The sequence below is a fragment of the Hylobates moloch genome, unplaced genomic scaffold, assembly GCF_009828535.3.
Source record: "Hylobates moloch isolate HMO894 unplaced genomic scaffold, HMol_V3 SCAFFOLD_4, whole genome shotgun sequence".
Lineage (NCBI taxonomy): Eukaryota > Metazoa > Chordata > Mammalia > Primates > Hylobatidae > Hylobates > Hylobates moloch.
In genome coordinates this window covers 38,161,473-38,187,354 of record NW_026652279.1, presented here as the reverse complement: position 1 = coordinate 38,187,354, position 25,882 = coordinate 38,161,473, and the positions used below count along the sequence as shown (strand labels likewise).

General features: G+C 40.5%; 1 protein-coding gene across 2 annotated transcripts in view; it reads right to left on the bottom strand.

Annotated features, from left to right (window-relative positions):
• HACD2 (3-hydroxyacyl-CoA dehydratase 2) overlaps positions 1–25,882 on the bottom strand; it is a 101,774-nt gene that overhangs the window by 56,091 nt on the left and 19,801 nt on the right. For both annotated transcript variants that reach the window (XM_032150002.2, XM_058437419.1), the window contains exon 3: positions 25,252–25,270. In XM_032150002.2, coding sequence (XP_032005893.1) covers positions 25,252–25,270 — 19 coding nt within the window. The remainder of the gene's footprint in view (positions 1–25,251; positions 25,271–25,882) is intronic.

The following is a 25,882-nucleotide window of genomic DNA, read 5'->3' as shown; positions in this document are numbered from 1 at the left end:
ATTCCGGGAAACCAATACATTATCCTGAAAACTCGTAAATCAAGGGAAAGAATCAAAGTAAAAAAAAGAAAGAATATTGTTATATCACAAGAAATGAGGAAAAACTGTTACCTCTGGGGAAGGGCACTGGATGGCTGGGGGACTGGGGCGGGAGAGAGACTCCCTTTCCACTGCATACCCTTTTATAGCTTTTGTATTTTATACCATGTGAATGAATTACTTATTAAAAAAATAAACTCATTTAAAGTGTCACTATAAAGGATCACATAACAAAATGGAAAAATGATTATATTAAAGGAAAAAAACTGTCAGAATCCAAATGATAGCCACTCAAATTATAACAATGTAGACACTGGATATGCATACAGACCAGGTCTAAAAGGAAACACAGAAAAATAAAAATTATTGACCACAATTGCAGAATATGTGGGCATTTTTTTATTAAAAAGAATTCCGTTGCTATATTTATAATTTATTTGTCTAATAAGTAATGTTACAGTGGCATTTAAATAGAAAAATACAGTCTTTTTTCCCTTTCTGTCATCTATACTTTTAGGAAAGCTTGGCTTTTTGAATCTTGAGCCCATAATCAAGGCACCAAGAACTGTTTGGGGGTAACAACTCTGAGTACAGGCAAAAGATCCAAGAAGGATAAAACAAAGAGCCTCTTGAGTGGTGTTCACACAGATGTTAAAAGTACAAATGACTTTGCCCAGCTCTGCTTTCCCATCCTGTACTAATACGGGGGTGGTGGCAGTGGTGGCGTTCCCTGAGTAGGAGGCCCACAGAACATGGAAAGAGCCTGTCGACAGCACATAAAAGACACACACTGAAAACACTGCTTGCAGGAGGAGTGAAGCTTGTCAAAGTACTGCAGAGGCTGGGAAAGTGAAGAGAAGAGAAAGAGCAATTATAGCCCGCACCTAACAATTCCTCAGCTAAATTTAACTGGAGAGGTGGAATATATCTGCAGCTTGAAAACGATAGGCAAATGAATGTTCAGGTACAAGAAGACCCAACCCACACGGAACATTAAATGGTCATTATAAAAAAAGATATTTTTTCATATCAATCATCTGCTATTATTCTGATATTTCCATTGTCATACCCCAAAATAAATAAATGGCCTCAAGAAGGAATAAGGAAATCCTAGGCTCAGAGCAAAAGCTTTTATTTCTTGTTAGAAGATAAATCAAAATCAATAAGAATTTATCAATGTCAGGTTTTTTCAGAAATGCTACCTAAAAAATTTCCAGCTATAAATAATGGAAATCAAATGTTAACTTTTACTTTTTGAAGGTTTAAATGGAATTATTTATCTAAAGTTTTCCAAATTTTTATGTCAAGAGATATCTCAGCTAATATACTTATTCATACTGAACTTCGTTCACAAATAATTCCAAATATAATTTCTAAATTTCAAATGCCATTTTTGTTATGCACAGAAATGTATTTCAAGATGGTAACAGAGGCAGGAAGAATACTTGAGCTCAGGAGTTTGAGACCAGTCTAGGAAACATTGCAAAACCCTGTCTCTCCAAAAAATACAAAAACTAGCAGCATGTGGAGCTGCATGCTTGTGGTCCCAGCTACTCGGGAGGCTGAGGTGGGAGGACTGCTTGAGCCCAGGAGGTCGAAGCTGTAGTAAGAGAGACACTGCCTCAAAAAAAAAAAAAAAAAAAAAAAGATGGTAAAAATATAATTATTTCTGGGTAATGAAATCAAGGGTGTGTTTTACCTTCTTCTTTAGTACTTTGGTACTAGCTGATTTTTTTTTTTTTTAAACAATGTGTATGTGTTACTTTATATTAGAAATGAAGTCTTTTGGCCAGGCGCAGTGGCTCACGCCTGTAATCCCAGCACTTTGGGAGGCCAAGGCAGGCAGATCACTTGAGGTCAAGAGTTTGAGACTGGTCTGGCAAACATGGTGAAACCCCGTCTCTACTAAAAATACAAAAATTAGCCGTGCGTGGTGGCACATGCCTGTAATCCCAGCTACTCAGGAGGCTGAGGTGGCAGAATTGCTTGAACCCAGGAGGCAGAGGTTGCAGTGAGCCAAGATCATGCCACTGTACTCCGGCCTGGGCAACAGAGCGAGACTCAGTCTCAGTGAAAATAAATAAATAAATAAATAGAAATAAAGTCTTTTTACTTTAAAAAAAAAAAAAAAAAAAGACCACAACTTGATTTAATAGCCACCATATTGCCAATTCCGTTAAAAATAAAAATGGGTACAATTTCCACTGAAACAATATACAACAATCATTTTCATATACAACTTATTTACAATCATTTTACCAAAAATATATATAATAAAAAGTTTTTTTTTTTTTTTGGAGACAGTCTCCCTTTGTCGCTCAGGCTGGAGTGCAGTGGTACGATCTTAGCTCACTGCAACCTCCACCTCCTGAGTTCAAGTGATTCTCCTGCCTCAGACTCCTGAGTAGCTGGGATTACAGGTGCGCACCACCATGCCCGGCTAACTTTTGTATTTTAGTAGAGATGGGGTTTCACCATGTTGCCCAGGCTGGTCTCGAACTCCTGACCTCAAGCAATCTGCATGCCTCAGCCTCCCAAAGTGCTGGGATTACAAGCATGAACCACCGTGCCTGGCTCAAATATAACAAAAAAAATCGAAATGGAAACAGCTTTTGGAAGAGTTTATTTATTCAAGTACCCCTTATTATTAATGAGGACTTTGATGGGAGGAAAACAAGATCACGTACAAGGTCATTATTGAGATTTATGACCACGTATATTACCTAGGGGTAAACTACTCTGTGTTTTTGCTTTTGGATTGCAACACTAAAGATATAGAGCTGATTCATTACTTACACTGAGTACTGTACTATCACTATGTGCTATTGCCAAGTGGATGGACTCATAGATTGCTCTATCGGCTCAGGACTTGAGCAACTATCCAAACCCTTGTGGCAGACAATACCGTTTGCTTACCCACTATACAATGTCCCTTTCTGCCTCACTAACAGAACACTGATCTCATCTGGGTTAGCAATGTACCCTGCTAAAACACTAGCTTTCTTGGGATCCCATGCAACTTGAGGAAGCCACCTAGCACAGTTCTGACCAAGGAAACATAAAGTTTCTGGAAAGTCTTGCACTTTCTGCCTGGAATGTAAACATGACACCATATTAACTCATCATAGACATCTTTTTTTTTTTTTTAAAGAATTCTTTTTTTTTTTTTGAGACGGAGTCCCGCTCTGTCACCCAGGCTGGAGTGCAGTGGCGCGATCTCGGCTCACTGCAAGCTCCGCCTCCTGGGTTCACGCCATTCTCCTGCCTCAGACTCTCCGAGTAGCTGGGACTACAGGCGCCCGCCACCATGCCCGGCTAATTTTTTGTATTTTTAGTAGAGACGGGGTTTCACCGTGGTCTCGATCTCCTGACCTCGTGATCCGCCCGCCTCGGCCTCCCAAAGTGCTAGGATTACAAGCGTGAGCCACCGCGCCCAGCCTCATAGACGTCTTATAACTACGAGACTACAAGTACAAAGACAGAAGCCCCACACTAAGGATAGTAGAGCAGAAAGACAGACTTCCTGTTATATAGGAAAAATAAATCCCGATTTGATTAAAGCCACAGTAGTCAGAACTCTGGTATGCATAACCAAATGCAATCCTACTTATCCTTTTATAGTTGAGAAAATGAACTCAATATCTGAAGAGAATCTGGGTGGACTTAAGAAGTCAAACTATCAGAGTGCAGGACAAGGCAACACTTTTAAAAGAAGCCATTTCAATTACACTTTTCAGTCAGGGAAATTAATGACATCAATAAGAAAAAATATGGTGGAAATTTGGTGTAATAATTTTTTTCTGGTAAACAATCTTCTGAATCATCTATAAAACAGAGTTCATATCTAAAAAAATTCGCTAGTATATTATGTCCAAAAATTTTAAAAATCTGCTTTCTCTTACAATTTTGACATGTAGTATTCATGAACATCTTTTAAAAACATCTTTCTAGAGCCAAGAATGTGGCAACTCAATGCCAGGTCAAGATCTACCAGATATAAATGAAGTATTTAATGAATGTACTTAACTATTATAAATAGTTGATTGCCCTTTAATAAATAATTTTCCTTTAAAAGTGTTGGAATTGTGATTACTGCCTTCCTCCACACAGATTATTTTAAGGAAAAATTTTCCACCCATAAGCATTATACTCTAAACAACTAAGCAAATCAGCCCCAGATCTAAGATCAAAATGTTATATGAATAAACTCTAAAGAGCTAGGACATATGTATTTCCCTTGATTCTTCACAGTAAAGTACTGTGAGAATTACTTTGCTTTGAATTCCAAGGAAGTTTCATAAATATTTATGGACTGAAAGTGTGAGTGAATGTGGAGAACACTGAACACAGCTCACAGGTCCCAGGGCAGGTTCCTGTCAAGTTTAGGAGGGAGCCCTTTCCAAGTAAGAGTTCTGGAAGGGAAAGGGATATTCCTTACCATGTATCAACAAAAAGCTAAGAGCCCTCACATGCTATACTACTACAGGTGGAGTCTGCACTGACAGTCATCAGCCCACTTGGCTCCTACCATGTATGACCTACCAGGATGACCAGAGCCTGTATGAGGTGATATATGTTAGACCAAGCATTACGTTAGATTACACAGAAATAAAGGGAGAAATAAACTGGGCTATATTGCTGTTCAAACGACAATAACGATACTAAAAGTTAACATCTATTAAGAGCATTCTATGCATCAGGCCCGGATCTATATCCTTTACTTATATTAATTAATTAACTTCTCACACACTTCTGTGAGGTAGGCGCCATTTTCCTCGACACATACATGAGGGAACTGAGGTCCAGAGAAGGCAACTCACACTTACTAAAGCACACAGTAAGCAAGTGGAAGAACCAGAATCAAAGCCAGGCAGTCTGGCTTCAGAACCATGCTCTTAACTACTAAGCTGTACCACCTTCAATCTAGGAAGAAAAAAATCAGGAAAAACAAGCCTGTGGTGGGTGGTGCTAACCATACGTCCACGAATTCTTTGATACTCCTCCCTTCACAAGGCAGAGCCTAATTCTCCTCCACTAGGGCATGATGTGGGCTTAGTAACTTGCTTCTAACAAATAGAAAACAAGCAGAAGTAATGGTATGTGACTTAAGAGACTGGATCATAAAACGCACTGCAGCTTCCTCCTTGCCCTCTCTTAGACCTCTTCTCTTCCTTGAGGAAAACCAGCTGCTATGTCACAAGGGACATTCTAGCATATGGTGAGGAGCCAGGACCCCCTGCCAGCAGCCATCCCCCAGTTCTAGTCCAGTCTGCAGATGACTACAGCTCTAGCCAACACTTTGACCGCAACTGCATGAGAGACTGGGCCAGAACTACTCAACTAAACCGTTCCCAAATTCCTGACCCACAGAAACTGAGAGATTGGAAACATTTTGTTTTAAGCAACTAAGTTGTAAGATACGTTTTAATGTATCAATAGAAAACTACTACTACTACTATCCAAAAATAGATTACTACAGGCAGAACCTTTTATCAGAGCCAGTTTTCTTTTTTTTCTTTTTGAGATGGGGTCTCGCTTGTCACTTAGGCTAAAGTAAAATGGTACAATCACAGCTCACTGCAGCCTCCACCTCCTGGACTCAAGCAATCCTCCTGACTCAGCCTCTCTGAGTAGCCGGAACCACAGGTGTGTGTCACCAAGCCTGGCTAAATTCTTTGATTTTTTGTATATATAGGTCCTCACTATATTGCCCAGGCTGGTCTTGAACTCCTAGGCTCAAGTGATCCTCCAGCTTTGGCCTCCCAAAGTGCTGGGGCTGCAGGCATGAGCTACCATGCCCAGCCCAAGATTTTCAATATCAAATCATATTTAGATAAGCTATAAATTGTGTAATTACCTAATGATCTCGTATGTTTGTTCACTCTCTGGAAGCAATACCATTTTGACCATTGCAGAAGGGTAGAACAACATATCCTTTATGTCCCTTCAAAAGCATAATGAATGGAACTAATTAATATCTGAAATTCTACCCTACTTACTTTATTAAAATTAAACAAGGAGTACATTAAGGTTAAAAGATTATTCCTGCCTTAAATTGTCACATATTCACTTTTTTAAGTCAATAAAAAAACAATATATTCCACCTCCAAAAATCTATAAGAACAAGCTGTCTATTCAAGGTGCTAATCTGCCATTATTTATAGACCCTTGACTCCTTTCTGAGCAGCCGTCATTAACAGAACAATTTAGGAGTTCAAAATACTCTCTATTGAACTCAACTGCCTCCTGAAGTTATTAGTCATACTTCTCAAGGCTACAGTGTGATAAGTGCTAAAGATGAACCGCATCTCAAGAAGGCTGTGAAGAAGAGCCACTATCAAAAGCACCAAGATCAGGGCTGGGAGCGGTGGCTCATGTCTGTAATCCCAGCACTTTAGGAAGTCAGGGCAGGCACATTTCTTGAGTTCAGGAGTTTGAGACCAGTCTGGGCAACATAACGAAATCCCGTCTCTACCAAAAATACAAAAATTAGCTGGGCGTGGTGGCATGCACTTGTGGTCACATCTACTTGGGAGGCTGAGGTGGGAAGATTGCTTGAGCCTGGGAAGTTGAGGCTGCAGTGAGCTGTGATCACACCACTGCACTCAAACCTGGGTGACAGAGCAAGACCCTGTCTCCAACAACAACAACAACAACAACAACAACAAAAACACCACAAAGATCAGCTGCTGCTTGCAGACTGACATACCTTTAAAGCCCTCCTTTCTGATCATTCAGTTATCTTTTATTAGGTTTGAGGATTTCTGGGGGTGTTTTCTGCCCCCAAATTATAACTGTAGTCTTCAAGGCGCCCCAGAGTTGTCATTTGGGAATCCAGGTATGCTCAGAGGACAAATACTGGCCTACTTCTTGGTGTAGAAGGGAAAGAGAAAACAGTAAGTTGGATTTTAGTCTAGAAGTATTTAAGGCTGAGTGTGGTAGCTCACACCTATAATCCCAGCACTTTGGGAGGCTGAGGCAGGAGAATTAATTGAGGCCAGGGGTTCCAGACCAGCCTGGGCAACACAGTGAGACCCTGTTTCAAAAAAAAAAAAAAAAAAAAGAAGAAGTATTTGATACTTTGCTTACCCCATTCTCCCACACCCCAGGCTTTAGAAATGGCCAGCCTCAAGCTGTCCCATCCAAACTCAAATCCCCTAAAGGAAAAAGAACAGGCACAAGATCAAGATTGTTATCTGGGCAGTGAGGACTGAGGAGAGTGTGAATAGGGAATGAGAAGGAACCACTAGAGAAGCAAGAGGAAAAAGAGAAATGCAGAAAATGAGCAACAATGAAGTGGCTAGAAAAATACAGAGAAAGAAAGGGCAAGAGGGAAGAGAAAAGGGGATTTAGAGTAGGGGATGAAGGCAAAAGAGTTTTTGTTTTTTGTTTTAAAGAACAGAAACACAAGTGGCAGGGAAATGATGTTCCCTGAAAGGAAAAGAGGTAGACAGAGAAGCAGAGGGCAAATGGTGAAGAAGACAAAGGCTGACACCCCAGGTTCCTGATTAGGAACGAGGTGGAAACTGGTAGTGCCACTAGCAGATCCAGAGTACAGAGGAGAGCAGGTCGGGGAACAATGATGAGGTGGCTTCTGCACGTGTTGAGTCTGTGGTGTCTGCAGAGGCACCATGTGGAGATGTCCAGGTGGGCAGCTGGGACAGAGACGCAGGAGAAGGATGTGGCCCAGAAGTGGTATGTGGGAGCCATTGAAGCTGTCGGAAGGTACAGTGGGACCATACAGGGAGACTGCAGAGGAGAAGAGAAAGGTAATGGGCCAGAGCCCATGGAGCACCATTTGCGGGATGCAAGGAGAAAGAAGAACCCATGAGGGAATCTCAGGACAAAGGCAGGTGCCTAAGGTGCAGGATGAGAGCTGGGAGAGAGACTGGTAGGGTGGGAGAGTGAACAGCCTCACTCACCTTGAGTGGCAGCAATGGCAGCAATGTCCTCAAGGAGAGTCAGGTTTTCAGTAAGGTAAGAAACTGAGGATGTTTGTACTCTGTGAGGACAGAGGTGACCTTGTTTATAATGGAAAAGGGTTCCAGAAAACCCTGCGGCCTTTCTTGTGTGTTCCTATACCTCTTTGAACTTACCCTTTGGGTGAAACATTTGTCACACTGTCCCTCTGTTCTTCATGTTTACCTCCTGGGCTTAAGGGCAGATGTGGGTCAGACTGAGTTTTGTATCCTCAGTGCTTTGTCAGTGCCGCGCCTGCCACCCAGTAGAAACCCGATAAATGATAAATATAGGCCAGGCACGGTGGCTCACACTTGTAATCCCAGCACTTTGGGAGGCCAAGGTGGGCAAATCACTTGAAGTCAGGAGTTTGAGACCAGTCTGGCCAAAATGGTGAATCCCCATCTCTACTAAAAAAAAAAAAAAAAAACAAAAATTAGCCAGGCATGGTGGCGGGTGCCTGTAATCCCAGCTACTCAGGAGGCTGAGGCAGGGAATCCCTTAAACCCGGGAGGCGGAAGTTGCAGTGAGCTGAGATTGTGCCATTGCACTCCAGCCTGGGCGACAGAATGAGACTCTGTCTCAAAAAAAGAAAAAAAAAGAAAAATTAATAATAAATACTTGCGGGTTTTCTGGAGGGACACTGGGAAGTCTATATTAGTAAAGGCCTTGAAATATATAACTTTTGACCTATTTCTGGAAATTTATCTATAGAGATTAATCACAGCTGTATAAACATTAAGCTACAAGTAGTTATAATCTACACACTTTAAAACCACCAATATATTTAACAAATAGAGAACTGGTTAAAAATCACAATATATCTATACAGCTGAATATTAGAAATCCTCCAAAAATCTATACAGATCAACAGTAACAAATACAAGCATACAAACCCCACATCTTCAGCACGGTTAATTGACACAGACTACAGACTCAATACACCTGTAAGTGAAAATAATAAACAGCAAATTCCAAGCACAGCTATCTCCTGAGGTCCCACTGCAAATCTGTGTGGAAAGTGAGGAGAATTTGGAAAAATGGCATAGAAGAGAGAAGAGCAGAGCAGAAGGCCTAAATCTGAGCCAAAATCACTCCTGAAAGAGACAGTCTACCCTAATTATAAAAACACTGAAAAACATCTTATTTGGAGCACTAACCATAGGGAAGAGATAGAGTCTGTGGGATGCTATGGCAATCTGAAAAAGGCATTGCTTCTAAGGAAGAAATGAGTAAAAAAGAAGGGAGAGGAGGTGCCCTCTAGTGACTGGATGGGGAAGGAGAAAGAGGCAGGAGGAAATTCAGATTGCTCTAACACAAAGACGAGGTAAAACAATCAGGGGCATATAATTCCTCCCCACCGACCTCTTCAAGCAAAAAGCCATCCACTAAAGAGACTATACTTCACTGCATTTAAGGATTACAGTGTTTGCAAACTAGGGATCTTATAAACCAACCCAAACTTCCAATCTTGTCTACAAAAGGAACAGATGCAAGTAGTTTACAACTATACAAAACCATTTTCAGGAGAAAATAGAAAAAGAAGATCAAGGCCGGGAGCGGTGGCTCACGCTTGTAATCTCAGCACTTTGGGAGGCCGAGGCGGGCGGATCACGAGGTCAGGAGATCGAGACCACGGTGAAACCCCGTCTCTACTAAAAATACAAAAAAATTAGCTGGGCGTGGTGGCAGGCGCCTGTAGTCCCAGCTGCTCGGACAGGCTGAGGCGGAAGAATGGCATGAACCCGGGAGGCGGAGCTTGCAGTGAGCCAAGATTGCGCCACTGCACTCCAGCCTGGGCGACAGAGCGAGACTCCATCTCAAAAAAAAAAAAAAAAAAAAGAAAAAGAAGATCAAAACATTTCAGCTAATGACAATGCCCTCCAAAAAATCACAGAGGAAACTTTAACACAATAACCCAAACTGAATTAAACATCCTTAAATAGGCATTTGGGCTATGAAAAAAATATATGTTTAATCAATTCAAAAACTAAAAATAGAAATGGACTAAAAGTGGGCAGAACTGAACAAAAAATTGATTGAATTCGGTAAAAAAAGAAAAAGATAAAATTATATCTGAAATGAAGACTAAATTTCAAAGCGCCCAAAGGAGAACAGATTCAAATAAAAATGTAATAAAGAAAATTGAATAATAAAAGCAAAATAACCATGAGAATGAAAATAGGATAAAGAAGAGGGATCAGAGATAAAGCAGTAGAAAGGGAAGGACGCAAAGAAGATCCAACACACATATGTTTGGAATCCCTAAATTAAAAGAGAAGCAAAATAATGAAACAGAACTAAAATTTAAAACTATAGTCTAATAACACTTTCAGAAACAAAAGAAGGCCCAAATCTACATACTGAAAGGGCCTATTGGGTATCTGGGAAAATCACCCTGTAAAGCTCAATTGAGGCATGTCCTAGTAAAACCATTAGACTTTAAAAAGTATGTATATTTACAGAGAGAGAGAGAGAGAGAAAGATCTCATAGTTTTATGATAAGACCACATATCTCAAAAGGGCAAGATAATTAGGTTGGCATCAGACTCCCCAAGGGAAACATAAAAACAAGGTGAAAATGGAGCAGCATTTTCAAGAAATTTAAGGGAAGAAAAAGTCAACTAAGGATTTTGTATCTAGCAAATCAGTCCTTCAAATATCAAGGCCACAGGAAAAGTCTGAAACATGGATGGACTCAGAGAATACTATGCCCACAGCCCTTTTTGGCAATCTTCTTTTGGGGACAGGCATTCTGCCATGGGCCCTGGGCATTCCTGCTAGGTATGCCAAAAAGGCAAGCTCCTGACTGCTCTTTTCCCAGGTCATTTCTTAGACTTGTGTTTTCAAGGAGCAACCTGGAGGGATAAGGCAGCATTGATTCCCAAAGAGCTTCCGTTTACTATAAAAACACTAGATTCCTCAAGTGCTCTAACATAAACCACTGCATATTTAGATATTCATCTAGACGCACATGTGTCATCCCTATGGGACTTAGGGGACGTGGAGAACTGATGCAAATGAAGAGGGTGTCCTGGCTATTGTTTTTGCCACGAGTAATATGGCAATATATTTGTATCTGGCCCAAGAGTCTCATGTTTTCTGTCAGGATCCATGAAATGCTAACAAACTTACTAGCTTGTGAGTAAGGTGACATCTCCAATGTGTCACAGTTCCTGACACTACTAGAGAATGAGCTTCATCCAACTAAAAGAACATATATTATTCTTTTATATAATATATATTATTCTTCCCTTGACTTTTTCTTCCCTTAAATTTCTTGAAAATGCTGCTCCATTGTCACCTTGTTTTTATGTTTCCCTTGAGGAGTCTGATGCCAAACTAATAATATATATTATTCTTTTATATAATATATATTATTCTTCATCCAACTACAAGAATAGTATATATTATTCTTCTGCCCTATCCCAACCTTTGTTTTAGTCTTAAGACCACATTTAAATATATTAAATGTTCACTGTCTGTAAATATATTTATATGTGGTCTTAAGACTAAAAAAAAAAAAAAAAAAAAAAAAAAGACTAAAACAAATGTTGGGATAGGGCAGAAGAATAATATATAAATGTTATATGTTCTGACAAGCTATAAATAATGTAAGTTTAAAAATGGGAGAAGGGAAAGAGGAAAGTAGAATAAGCTCACTGTTGTACTGGCAATAGGTGGGAGTTAAAAGACAACCTTTAAAAACTGACAAGCTTGAGAGTAAAAAATTAAATAAGGAAACAGAGGACTAAGCGCATTTAAAAAGATACAAAGACATATCAGTAGCTGGACATGGTGGTACACATCTGTACTCCCAGCTGCTTGAGAGGCTGAGGCAGAAGGATCACTTGAGCCCAGGAATCCAAGGCTAAAGTGTGCTATGACCACTTCTGTGAATAGCCACTGCACTCCAGCCTGGGCAACACAGTGAGACCCCATCTCTTGAAAAAAAAATAAAGAAAATAAAGAAAACACATCAGGTAGGCAAATACAGCAAATATAACAGAGTATGTAGCAATTATAACATAAATGTAACAGAGTAAGATAAACATATCTGTCATATCAAAAACTATGAATGGGCTTAACTCACCTATTATATGAAAGATTTTCAAACTGGCTCACAAGACAAAACCCAACTCTATGCTAATATTAAAGTGATTGATTAAGGGACACAAAATAAAAGAATGCACAAGGGCATATCAGGCAAATGGAAACAAAAGAAAGTAGGGGGTCATGATTTTGATTCAGATAAAGTAAGATTTAAGACAAAAAAGCATTAAATCTGACAAACACTTTTTTAAATGCTAAAGCCACAACTGACAATGAAGAAACAACAGTTATAAATATTTATGCATCAAATAACACAGCAACAACTTTTGCTAAAGCAAATGCTATAGAAGATGCAAGGAAAATTAGAAACACATTAGTACTTAGAGATGTTAACAACATAATCATTCTAAGTGCAAGACAGGTCAAGCAGACAAAAAAATAAGTAAGGATACAGAAGAACTTAAAAAAATAGACATTGAATTTTATACCCTGATAGTAAAAATGAAGTAGAAAGTGTATATGCCTTCAAAATTGGTTGGGGAAAAAACTGAGCTGGAATAATTTTATCTTATTGAGTAAAGAGTATGAAGAATGTCATACTGGAAGTCTTAGCCAGTGCAGTAAGACAAGAAAAAGAAATAAAAGGTAAATAAACTGAAAAGGAAGAAATAAAACTGTCTTTGTGCAAAGATGACATGATTATCTGTCTATATAGAAGATCTCAAAGAATCTACAAACACACACACACACAGAAAATCCTAGAACTAATAAGCAAGTATAGCAAGGTCACAGGATATAAGATCAATATATGAAGGTCAATTGCCTTTCTCTATACCAGCAATGAACCACCAAAATTTTAAAGTTAAAAAAAATCATTTATACTAACACCAAATAAAAACACATATAAATCTAACAAAACAGAGAATTGCTATGTGAAAAACTGCAAAACAATGATAAAAGAAATCAAAGATCTAAATAAGTGGAGAAATATTGCATGTCTGTGGATTGAAAGAGTCAATATTGTTAAGATGTCAATTATTCCCGACTTGCTCTATAGGTTCAACACAATCCACTCAAAATCCCAGGAAGCCATTTTGTAGATGTTGACAAAAAGATTCCAAAGTTTATATGGAAAGGCAAAAGACCCATACAACACTGAAAAAAGAAGGAATAAAGTTAGAGGACTTCTACTACCAGATTTTAAGACTTATAACCAAGGTAGCCCTGGTATTGGCAAAATAATAAACACATACATCAATAGAACAGAGGGGCCAGAAATAGATCCAGCAATAACTGATCTTTGACAGTGGCATAAAGACAATGCAATGGAGAAAGAATAGACTTTTCAACCAATGGTGCCGAACAACTGGATGACTATATGTAAAAAATAAATAAATAAAACTAGACACAGACCTGACACCTTTCACAAAAATTAACTCAAAATGGATCACAGACTGAGGTGGGAGGATCACCTGAGGCCAGGAGTTTGAGACTGGTGTGGGCAACACAGCAAGACCCCATCTCTAAAAAATAAATTGAGGTCGGGTGCAGTGGCTCATGCCTGTAATTCCAGCACTTTGGGAGGCCAAGGCAGGCAGATCTATTGACCCCAGGAGTTCAAGACCATCCCCGGCAACACAGAGAAGTCCCATCTCTACAAAAAGCACAAAAACTAGCCAAGTGTGGTGGTGTGCGCCTGTAGTCCCAGCTGCTTGGGAAGCTGAGGTGGGAGGATCACCTGAGCCCTGCAGATCAAGGCTGCAGCAAGCCATGACCATGACACTGCACTCCAGCCTGGGTGACAGAGCAAGACTCAGTAACAAAAAAAAAAAAAAAAGATATACAATAGATATGCATATTTTCAGGATACATGTGATTTTTTATATATTCATGTAATATGTAAAGATCAAATCAGGGTAATCGAAATATCTATAGTAACAAGTTTTTAGACACAATACCAAAGCACAATCCATGAAAGGGAAAACTGGTTAAGTTGTACATTATTAAATTTAAAAATCTGTGCTTCCTCAAAGACACTATTAAAAGAATCAAAAGACAAGCCCCAGAGCAAGAGAAAATATTTGCTAAACACCTGTCTGATAAAGAATTTGTATCCAAAATATAGAAAGAATTCTTAAGTCTCAACAAAAAAAAAATCCAACTGAAAAATGAGCAAAGACCTGAATAGACACCTTGCCCCAGAAGATGACAAATGAGCATATGAAAAGATGTGCCATAGCATTTGTCATTAGAGAAATAAAAATTAAAACAACAACTACCACTACACACCTATTAGAATGTCTGAAGTCCAACAAACTGGCAAACTGGACTTGACTAAAATAAAAAATTTCTGCTCTGCAAAAGATATTGCAAAGGGAATAAAAAGACAAGCCTCAGACCAGGAGAAAATATTTGCAAAAGATAATATTTGACAAAGGACTGTTATCTTAAATTTAAAAAGACCTTAAAACAGGGGTCCCCAGTCCCTGGGCTGTATAGCAGGAGAGCAGCAGGTGAGTGAGTATCACTGCCTGAGCTCCACCTCCTGTCAGATCAGCAGCAGTGTTAGATTCTCATAGAAGCATGAACCCTAGTGCCAACTGTGCATTCAAGGGACCTAGGTTGAGTGCTCCTTATGAGAATCTAATGCCTGATGATCTGAAGTGAAACAATTTCATCCCAAAACCACCCCCTCCCCTTACCCCCAGTCCATGGAAAAAAATGCCTTTCACGAAACCAGTCCCTGGTGCCAAAGAGGTTGGGGACTGCTGCCTTAAAAGATACTTTACCAGGCTGAGGTGGGAGGATCACTTGAGGCCAAGAGTTCAAGACCAGCCTGAGAAAGATAGCAAGATCCCATCTCTACAAAAAAATTAAAAAAATTAGCTGGGCATGGTGGCTCACACCTGTAGTCCCAGCTACTTGGGAGATGGGGAAGGAGGATCACTTGAGCCCAGGAGTTCAAGGCTACAGTGAGCTATGATTGCTCCACTGCACTCCAGCCTGGGAGTGAACCTGTAATGTGATGTTGCTTCAGAAGCAAGCAAGAAGACCTACAGATGCAAATAAGCATATTAAAAGATGCTCTACGTCATGCATAATCAATACACCACTACACACCTATTAGAAGGGTCAAAATCCAGAGCACCGACAAAACCAAATGCAGCAGAGGATGTGGAATAAGAAACTCATTCATTACTCTTGGGAAAGCAAAACAGTACAGACACTTTAGAAGACTGTTTGGCAGATTCTTACAAAACTAAACATACCCTTAGCATATAATCTAGCAATCATGCTCTTTGGTATTTATCCAAAGGAGCTGAAAACTTGCATCTGCACAAAAACCTGCACGCAAATGTCCATAGCAGCTTTATTCATAATTGGCAAAACCTGGTAGCAACCAAGATGTACTTTACTAGGAGAATGGGTAAATTGTGGTACATCTAGACAACGGAGTATTATTCAGTGCTAAAATGAAATGGGCTATCAAGCCATGAGAAGACATGGAGGAAACTTAAACACATATTACTAAGTCAAAGAAGTCGGTCTGAAAAGGCTGCATACTGTATGACATTCTGGAAAAGGCAAAACCATGGAGACAGTGAAAAGATCAATGGCTTCCAGGGCTTTGGGGGATAAACAGGTAGAGCACAGAAGATTTTTAAGACAGTGAAAACACTCTGTATGACAGTATAATATTAGATATATGTCATTATAAATTTGTCCAAACCCAACGATTGTACAATGCTAAGAGTGAACCACGGGCTTTGGACAAAAATGATGTGTCAATGTACATTAATCAATTGTAACAAATGTACTACTCTGGTTGGGGATGTTGATAATGGGAGACTATGCATGTGTGGAGGAAGGGGGCGTATGGGACATGTCTGTACCTTCCTCTCAATTTTGCTGTGAACCTCAAACTGCTCTAAAAAAAACATATTTTTAAAAATTAATGGAAAGATGTTTACGGTGAATGAAGAGAAAAAAAATCCTCTCCCAAGACAAGGAAACTGAACTATAAAAATGACATATCACGGTCATACAAATTTTCCAAAGCTTTCTTGCTCCCTTTTAACACATCGTAACCATTCAACTCCTGCCACAGAAGCATAAATCAAATCACTCTTTGGCTAAAAGATGACTCAGGCTTTCACTTTTTGGTTCAACAGGATTTACTCAACTTGGTAACTACTTGGTGTTTCCAGCTTTGCAGGACTAACCTTGCTTCTGAAGCTAAGAATAGGTGGAAGGTTGACTTCAGACTATCACAAACCATCACACCAAAGAACTGCTGAAATATGGCACCCCTTTTCATCAAGCAAATCAAACTCATCTTGGATTTAAAGGTATCTTATGCTTTACAATTAAGAAATATTTATAAAATAATCTCCCTCAGGGCAATGTAGAAAGCTCCAGCTTTTCCTTACCTCGAATCTTAAGGATCAAGTCATCAGACAGTGATAGAAAAACATCCATTTCTATTTTCTCTGGTTAACTTGCTGATTCCTCAGTTTCAGCTATTGATTAATTACTATCTATTTTTATTAGAAGTCATCCTGAAGCCCTGTAATTTCTAAGAGAAAAATCTCCTTACTAATACAAGGGTGCCATCTAGTGGTGACCATAGTAAACGTCTGTTACAGAAAACGTGTATGTGTGTCCTCTCTCAATTCTGCATTCTGATGGGACTTTCAAAATTTATCTAGAGGGAAAAAGGTAGTAGAACTACTGTACTTGAAATGAATTTCCAAACACTCATACTTCGGCACATTTAAACATCTAGCGTACCCTCCTTTTACATCACTACTCAGATCACTGACATTCATTTCTGAAGCAACATCACATTTACAGGTTCACAGAATTTCAGAATGAGTGGCTGTAAGGAATGATAGAGATCATCACGTATTCAGTCCAATGCCCTCGTTTTTCACACGTGGAAACTAGGCCCAGAGGGAAGGTGCCTGACTTGTCAAACGACTAGTAATGTTTCCAACAGGGTGTGCCCTGGGTTGATTTCTGACGGACTGGACAGCTAGGTAATATTATGTTATAGAGAAGGCACCTTAAGGTCTCAATAATAGGTTTCCGTTCCAAAGAAACACTTAGTTGTTCCTGCAGGGACAGCAGAGGATAAAATTCCCTGATCTGGGCTCTCTTCATAGCTTTCCCTTCTGAACTCCAACTAGGCACAGAAATCCTCGGGGACTGTTTTTGCCTCATACTTGGGTGCTGCTCACTGAGTGCTTGCAAAGTGCAAGGTACCAGGTGGTGTATACCTGGGTAAGTCTTCCACCCTCCCTGCTCAGGCTCTTTAGGTTACAAATGAGCATGCTCTATTTCTCTCTTCCTTTCCTTCATCTCAGTTACATTCACACAGAGCAGGGAACTAACAGAGCTTGGTGTTCCAGGCCAAGGAAACCATATGTACAAAATTATGGAGGTGTGAAAAAGCAAGGTTTATTCAGAGAACAGGGGCTGAAGCTTTGTGTATCAGGAGCACAAGATGCAGGTGCATTTTCTTCTCTCCTTGTCTGGAGGGGAGCAGGGAACATTTGATCAGGAGACAATAGAATGAGCCAGAGCTAAGGCAGAGGGAGGCTACTAAGCTGGCCTGGTCTGAAGGGCTTAACTGATTTGGGAAAGATTAAAGTTTGAATATGACCACTTATGGTCTTGACTGTTAGAGCTCCATTGTCAGGATGCTGGAAAACTACTGTATTTGAATAAATGACAAAGGCAGAATTAATTGCAAAGGAGGGGAAGGTTGGATTTGGCAACCTCCTACCCAGGCCTCCAATCTTCCCAAGCGGCTCTACACAGGTGAGCCTTAGAAGCCTCTAAGCAGGGGAGACAGGCTAGCTTGCCTGGCTAGGTTACATTCCTTTCTCCCCCATCCCCCTGCCATCACCACCACTAAACATGCTCCCAGGCAGAAAGCAATATTTAAATCTGAATAAGAAATGTTTGTTATCCCTATTTGTGACAGGGGTCCCGGTAAGAACAAGGCTTAAAGAGAGCAAGTAGAAACCGCACCAGCCCCCAGAAACTAAAAGGGAGTTAGAGCTTTGGATCAGAAACTTGTTCTTTGGGGATGGTGGTTTTTATACTGTACTGTCTGTATTTTAGGTAATTATTCCCTTTTGTCTCTTTCTTACAATTTGGTAAGGTTCATTTTTAAAATGTCAGCTAAGTGGAAACAACGCAGTAATGTTTCTGTGCCCAGCCACGCTGTTGAAGGCTGGGCACAGGTGTGAAAGCAGAATTCCAGGAGAGAGAAATTTGGAGGAATTCACCTCTTCCCTCTAAGATGCTCTCCTTCCAGAGTTCTCTTCTGCTAAAATTTGGTGGGTTCTGTGTCTGGTTTTAAAAATAAGTGATGGCAGTTCCTTTACAATATTGCATTGTGAATGACTGATAAAAGCTTGGCCCTCTCAAAGTAGGGGGGCAGAGGCGGGAGTGTTACAGTTCAAGGGAGGATTTAGTTAGCTCTAATTAGTGGGCTGGAAAGATTTTTTTGGTAGGAAGAGACGTGGGTCCCCCTGGCGGCTGCTCTACTTCCTACCTGGCAACCTTTGTTACCTAATAAAATCAGTCTGGAGCCATATGCTACCAATGAATATTAAGGTGATTATGATTTTTTTGGAATTCACTTAAAATTTTTAATAAAGTGTCTTCTGTTTGAGGAAGGAGTGCAAGCTGGCACACACAGCAAATATCTGAAACCACAAATCCAGCATATGCTAAGTGAAAGGTCTTTTGTCCCTGCCTGTTCATGAAATTAAAGTGCAAATACTAAACTTTAGATATAACTCTCTGGGCTGTGACTGAGCTACAATTTTCTATCAAAAGAAAACTTCAAGAGTTATTTATGTTGGTAGTGTAATTTCTGACATGAAAGTTCACTAAATGCACAGTGTCACATCTTACCAAGAGTATCTTCAGTTCCACTACCTGCACCTCTAATTCCCATCCATAAAGAAGGGAACCATACTGCAGAGTCAGCTGAGAACCACAGCCCCCATGCCTCTTCCACAATCTAATCTTGAAGACGACACAGAAGAGATACACTTCTTAATACTTCATTCAACACAAATCATACCACATGAATAAAAAACCACAACTCTTGTTTGCAGTATTATGGAAAAAAAAAAACATATCTCAAGGTAGGTTTTGGTGTCTGTTTATTTTTTGAGACGGGGTCTCACTCTGTCGCCCAGGCTGGAGTGCAGTGGCACAATCTCGGCTCATTGCAACCTCCGCCTCCTGGGTTCAAGTGATTCTCCCACCTCAGTCTCCCGAGTAGCTGGGACTATAGGTGCCTGCTACCATGTCCAGCTAATTTTCGTACTTTTCGTAGAGACGGGGTTTCACCATGTAGGCCAGGCTGGTCTCGAATTCCTGACCTCAGGTGATCTGCCCACCTTGGCCTCCCAAAGTACTGGGATTACAGGTGTGAGCCACCACAACTGGCCTATTTTTAAAAATTCTCATTTCTAAAAGGAAAAACACTGAATAAATATAAAAGCTTTATAAATCTTAGGTTGAGGGCTGCAGCCACAGCATTTGAGAAATCCCATCCTTCTATTATCAATAAAAAACAAACCACCTACTTTGAAAAAGTTGAGGTGTGGGAACTCATTTACAGCTATACAGAAATGAGCCCCTCCATAGATTTTAGTTGATTGTTTCTGGAGGCTGTATTTGCCAAGTTGCATTGTCACAACCGTGAGCAAGATGCAACTCCAACTCATACTAAGAATGAAGGGCCCTGAAGTGCTCACTTGCAAAGAAATTATAATTTAAGAAAATTAAGAACATGAAAGAGTTACATTTATATACATCTAAATATTGAACATTAGAGGAACAATAATCTTTTAATATTCTATGAGATTATGTCGCTTAAGTAATAATAACAGCTACCATTTTATTGAGCAATTTTCAATACAGCCATGTTTCAGACATTGTGCCGAGTGTTCTTCGTGCATTTTTCCATGCATGCAACCTGTGAGGTAGGTATTCTTATCCCCCTTTTACTGATGAAGAATTAAATGAGCACAAAAATTGAGTTACTTCCTGGAATCACACAACTAGTGAGTAACCCTAGTCTGACTCAGGTCTATACTTTTCATCAACAATATGTAAACTAAAGATATCTCAAGGCTTTAAAATAAGTTTCTGAAAGACTAAGTTGTTGTAGTGAAAACTTTCAGAATGCTACTGAAAAATAAACCATCATTCCACAAATAAACTTAAGTGATCTAAGTAAAAATGAAGCATTGCCTTTAGGTTAATGCTAGAAACAGCTTACTCCTTATCGTTATCTCTAATTCCTTTAAGGAACTGAAATCACTTTGAAGTAAGTTTTGGAAATTCCCACCAGAATTTGGTAAGATGATGATCAAATATTCACCAAACTTCTGCTAGGTACTATGTACTTACTGTTAGGTACCAGGATACAGAGATCAATAAGAAACAGCTCTCGCTCTAAAAATATTCAGTGGTACTGGTGGGGACATGGGTGCGGTGCCAGACCACACATAATACACATTGTGGAAGGTATAATACCGAGTGAGGTGCAAGGTATTATGGAAGAGTGAGGAAGGGTCCCTACTCTAGCTGTCGGTGGTATGGAAGTTTACTGGAAGAGATGCACAGAGCTGGCCACCTGAAGGGGCTGGGCTGCTCATTCCAGGCAGAGAGCAGAGCCTGGGCACAGCATAGACAAGCACGGAGTGGGAGGCAGAGAGTAGGCACTGGAAAGACTGGAGAAGTGGGCAGGGCCCAGATCATGAAGAAATTTAAACCAGCAAAAGGTTTTAAGTAGGCAAATGACATGCTCAAAACGGTCCTATAACTAAACCCACGAGAGCAGTGTGGTGCATGGACTTGGAGCCACACAGCCATAGGTTCAAGTCCTGGGGTAGGGCTTAGTGTTGTGTGAACTTTGGCAAGACATGGTACATTTCTTCTTTTTTAAACTGACCAAAAAAATATATATATATATACATATATATATATATATATGTATATATATATATACATATATATGTATATATATATACATATATATATATATATACCCACATACATATATACACACACACACATACTTATGGTGTACAATGTGATGTTATGAAATATGAATACACTGTGGAATGACTAAATCAAGCTAATTAACATATGCATCACCTCACACATTTATTTGTGGTAAGAACAAAGACAGGAAGCCTTCTAAGCCTCAGTCTCAGCTGGAAAATGGGAAGTAAATGAGGTAATGAATGTAAAGCACTGGAATACAGTAAGTATTCAAGAAATGGTGGCTCTTATTATTATTATTATTGCTATAAGCCTAGAAGTTCAGGAAGATACATGGGAATCCAGATGAGACATACTGAGGTCCCAAGTAGGGATGAAGATACAAGACAACCTGAAAGACATTCAGGAAATTGAATTGACAAAACTTGATGACTGCCTGGCTACAGGAATGCTGGTGAGAGAGGAGGAGACACCATCGACAAGCTCTCGTCTAGGATGAATGACTGAATGGCTGGTGGCTGGCAGCAGCCCTGACAGACAGAATAAGGAGGCAGAACGAGTCTGGGAGAGTGGGTCATGCTGAGGAGGTGCCTGTGTGAACCCAGGAGCAGACGTCCAGGAAATCAGTGGACAAGGCTGGAGTCTGGGATGCAGGTGTGGCTTGGAATTGGAAAAGTATGCATATCTCATGCCATGAGAAGAGATCACCCACAGAGGGTATGTTCAGTCAGAAGGGCAATGAGCTAAGACAGAACTCCAGAAACACTCACGATTAAGGGACAAGGAAAGAAATAAAAGCACCGAAAGAAAGAAAAGGACCACAGAGGACAAGGTATTCCAGGAGGGCTCAGTACAACGAAGGCTGAAGGAGCAGGATCTCCAGGAGGGAGTCATCAGCGGTGCCCCATGTAGCTAAGTCCAGGAACTTCCAACAGTGTCCTCAGAATCCAGTAGAAATTGTTGCTGACTTTAGACCAGAGGGTGATTTTTTGTAGAACAAGGGGAACAGACACCCAACTGCAGGGTTCAGGTATTGATGGGCATGAGAAGTAGAAAGACCCTACCATAAATCTGGGAAAAGGGACGGAGAACAGTTATGTAGTAGTATAAGGGAAATACAGGGTCAATGGTCAGGTTAAAAGATTTTTAAGACAGAGCACTCTGAGCATTTTGTGCACTGAGAAGGAAAAGGCAGATAGCACAGGGTGATGAGGCAGGAGTGAGAGAGCACAGACAGAACAAGGTCCTTGAGGATGTAAGAAGGATCCTGCCGCTGGGCTCTGGGGATGCAGAGCTTAATTAAACAGAATCTGCCCGCTAGGAGTTCAGAGTCTGAGGGGGAAGCAAACCTGCCAACCCTCTGAGCAGCGTGTGATGTGCACACCAGTCCTCAGGATGCACTATACCAGAGGAACTCAGGGGATGCCCATCTGACTGTGGGTTTCCTGGACCTAAGTCTGAGCCCATTCACCTCTCTACTCCCACTGCTCAACACCATCTGGTATGCACACGTGCTAGGCATTCGATAATTTTCTTGGTGTGAATGAAAAAATATACTTGTCAGAAACTTTATTTCTAGGGGTAGAGAAATTTTATAAAGACATATAAGGGTATATTTTAAGACAGACAAAGGGATTTGGGGTATTAAAATAAAACTAACATTAACTAAAAATCATAGTACACATGCTTGGTGCTGTATCCTGAATGTCTGTGTCCCTCCAAAATTCCTATGTTGAAACCTAATGCCCAGCGCAAAAGTATTCAGTGGTGGGGTATTCAGGAGGCTATTAGGTCACAAGGGATCTCATGAATGGGGTTAGTGCCCTTATAAAAGGCCCAAGGGAGCTCACTTGCCCCTTCCACCATGCAAGGACACAGTAAGAAGCTACTGTCTACGAGGAACAGGCCCTCGCTAAACAGGGAATCTGTCAGCACCACCTTGATCTTGGAATTCCCAGCCCCCAGAACTGTGAAAAATAAATTTTTGTTATTTATAAGCTACCCAATTTATGGTATTTTGTTACAGCAGCCAGAACCGGCTAAGATACTTGGAAAAGATGCACCTGAGAGCTTTATACAGAGACAGCTGAAGGTTAAGAGAGTTGAGGAAGAACGAGGCAGGGTTCAGTCATGTGGAGAAGGCCTGAGAGGTTCCAGAACTCTCTATGGCCAAATATATCCCCCAATCTGCTAGGTTGTGCTTAAGATTTATTTAACCACTTATGAAAGGATAAAATTTTTCATTTCAAAATTATAAAGGACTAAAAAGGAAATGTGTGTAAGACTGCACAAAAGTTAAAACCCATTCATCATAAAACGAAATCAGGCAGGTGTCAGACTGACCTGTCTTCCAAATGAGCTTCCCCATTTACCAGCTGTACGAGCTGGGCCAGGTCACTAGTCTTCTCTGGGAAAGCAGACCACAGGACAGATGAGCCCCCAAGCTGCTTTCAAATCTACCATTCAAAGGTTCTAAAGCAGCATTTCTTAGCCTTTTGGGAATCACAGACTCCTCAGAGAATCTAATTGAAGCTATGAATTCTCTCCCTACCCGCCCCTCCAAATAAACACAGAAACATACATATAAAATTTTGCACATCATTTGAAGGGGTCCCTGGACTCTCTACCCATAATCCCAGGTAAGAAGTGAGAAACCAGCAGAGGTGCAATTCTTTTAAATCTTTTTTTTATTTTTTAAACAGAGACTCACTCTGCTGCCCAGGCTAAAATGCAATCATGTGATCATGGCTCACTGAAGCCTCAACCTCCTGGGCTCAAGCCATCCTCCCACCTCAGCCTCCTGAGTAGCTGGGACCACAGGCATGCACCACCACACCTGGCTCGTTTTTTATTTTTTGTAGAGATGGGGTCTCCCTGTGTTGCCCAGGCTGGTCTCAAACTCCTGGCCTCAAGTGATCCTCCTGCCTCAGCCTTAGCCTCCAAAGGTGCTGGTATTATAGGCATGAGCCACCACACCTGGCCCAAGGTGCAATTCTTTATAACAAGGTTCTTAGCCAGGCGTGGTGACTCATGCCTGTAATCCCAGCGCTTCAGGAGGCCAAGGTGGGTGGATCACTTGAGGCCAAGAGTTTGAGACCAGGCTGGCCAACATGGTAAAACCCTATCTCTACTAAAAATACAAAAATTAGCCAGGCATGGTGGCGCACGCCTGTAATCCCAGCTACTCGGGAGGCTGAGCTATGATTGCATCAATGCACTCTAGCCTGGGACCCTGTCCCTAAAACAACAAAAAAAGAAGGTAATGGAGCCAGATATCACAGTGACCTCTGCTAGATCCACAGTAGACAGTTTGGTGTTCTCTACCTGTGTGCCTATCTGAACTGTAAGTTTCCCTGAATATAGCAACTACCCATTTAGTTATGGATTAAATTGATGGGGCCATAACGGTGTAGATTTGCAGTTCTCAAATTTTTAGACCTTCAGTGCTTCTGAATAAGTATCAACTCAAATCCTCCCTTTGGCAGACATACCTGGAGTGCACAGCAATCACTATGGGCTTGCTCTGTGGGATCTATCAACTTTCCAAGATTGGTTTTTATTCAATTAGAAAGGTCTAGCCACTCCAAACTAGATGTTATGCCTCTATTCCACAGCAAAATTTGATGACTCGCCCCTCCCCACAAAAAGAAAAAGAAAACATATTGTATCCGCTTTTAGTAGAAATCCCCTACATTTGTAAAACTCTTTATACTTAGTACTTTTCTAATCCATCTCACATACACGTAATATTCACCTGGGAGGTAGGCAATACTCCCATTTGAAAGATAAGGAGAGAGAATGATACCATTTAAGTGATCATAGACAAGGCTTTTCAACACAGCCCAGCACCAGAACTCCAGCCACATTTTTATAAACATGCTAATGTTTCTATTACCCTTGCACTGAGAAGGTGGGAGACACCTCTTTTAAATTAACAGAACAAAATAGCTGTGACCTTTAATAAATTGTTCAGTCATAACATCTAAATAGTACCTATGATTTCAGAAACTGAAAGCCACTCTAATTTCAGCAATTTCATATATGATGACTAAATCATTTTGTTTTTTCAATATTTAATAGAAATCAATCAAGCCTATCATCTATGACTTTTTAAACAAGCAGAATTCACTGTACATAGTAGGCAGGAAAATCCATACTTACCTATAGCACAATGTAAAATCTAGAAGAAAAAAGGGGAAAAAAGAGAATTAGTAAGAATCAAGATATTAAAGTTTTATTTCATATAAACTAATGTTTCAGTAAGAATAGAGCAGCGTCTGCCAGAAGCATTAAATATGAAAAATGAACATTCCATATTTAAACTTGGCTACAGGCTATTTAACAAAATGTAAATTCTTGCTCAGTTTTGTTTGTTTGTTCATTTTTAGTTTGTGTATCTTTGAAGGATTTTCTTAGGAAGATTTACTCTTTCCCCCAGTGGTTTATCAGACATCAAGGGCTCTTTTATAATGCACAAACTTGTAAGAGCAATAAGTGTACAGCATCTCCACGTCCTATAGGCTGTAGAACAGAACTACCACGGACTCCAGAACACGGGCTGAGAAGGGCCTTTGTTGGCTCTTCTTGTCTGGCAGGCCCTTCAATGCAGACATTCATTCTACTAAGTTCCACCCTCAGTCCCCATCTTGCCTCATTCAATGATCTCACTGCAGAGGTGCTCCCTGGTCCAATCCAACCCTGTCTCCTGGGGATCTGGGCCTACATCCCAAGCTGCCTCTGGACAGCTCCATCTGGGAGTCACAGCAGCGGCTCAAACACAGCCTCAGTGGGA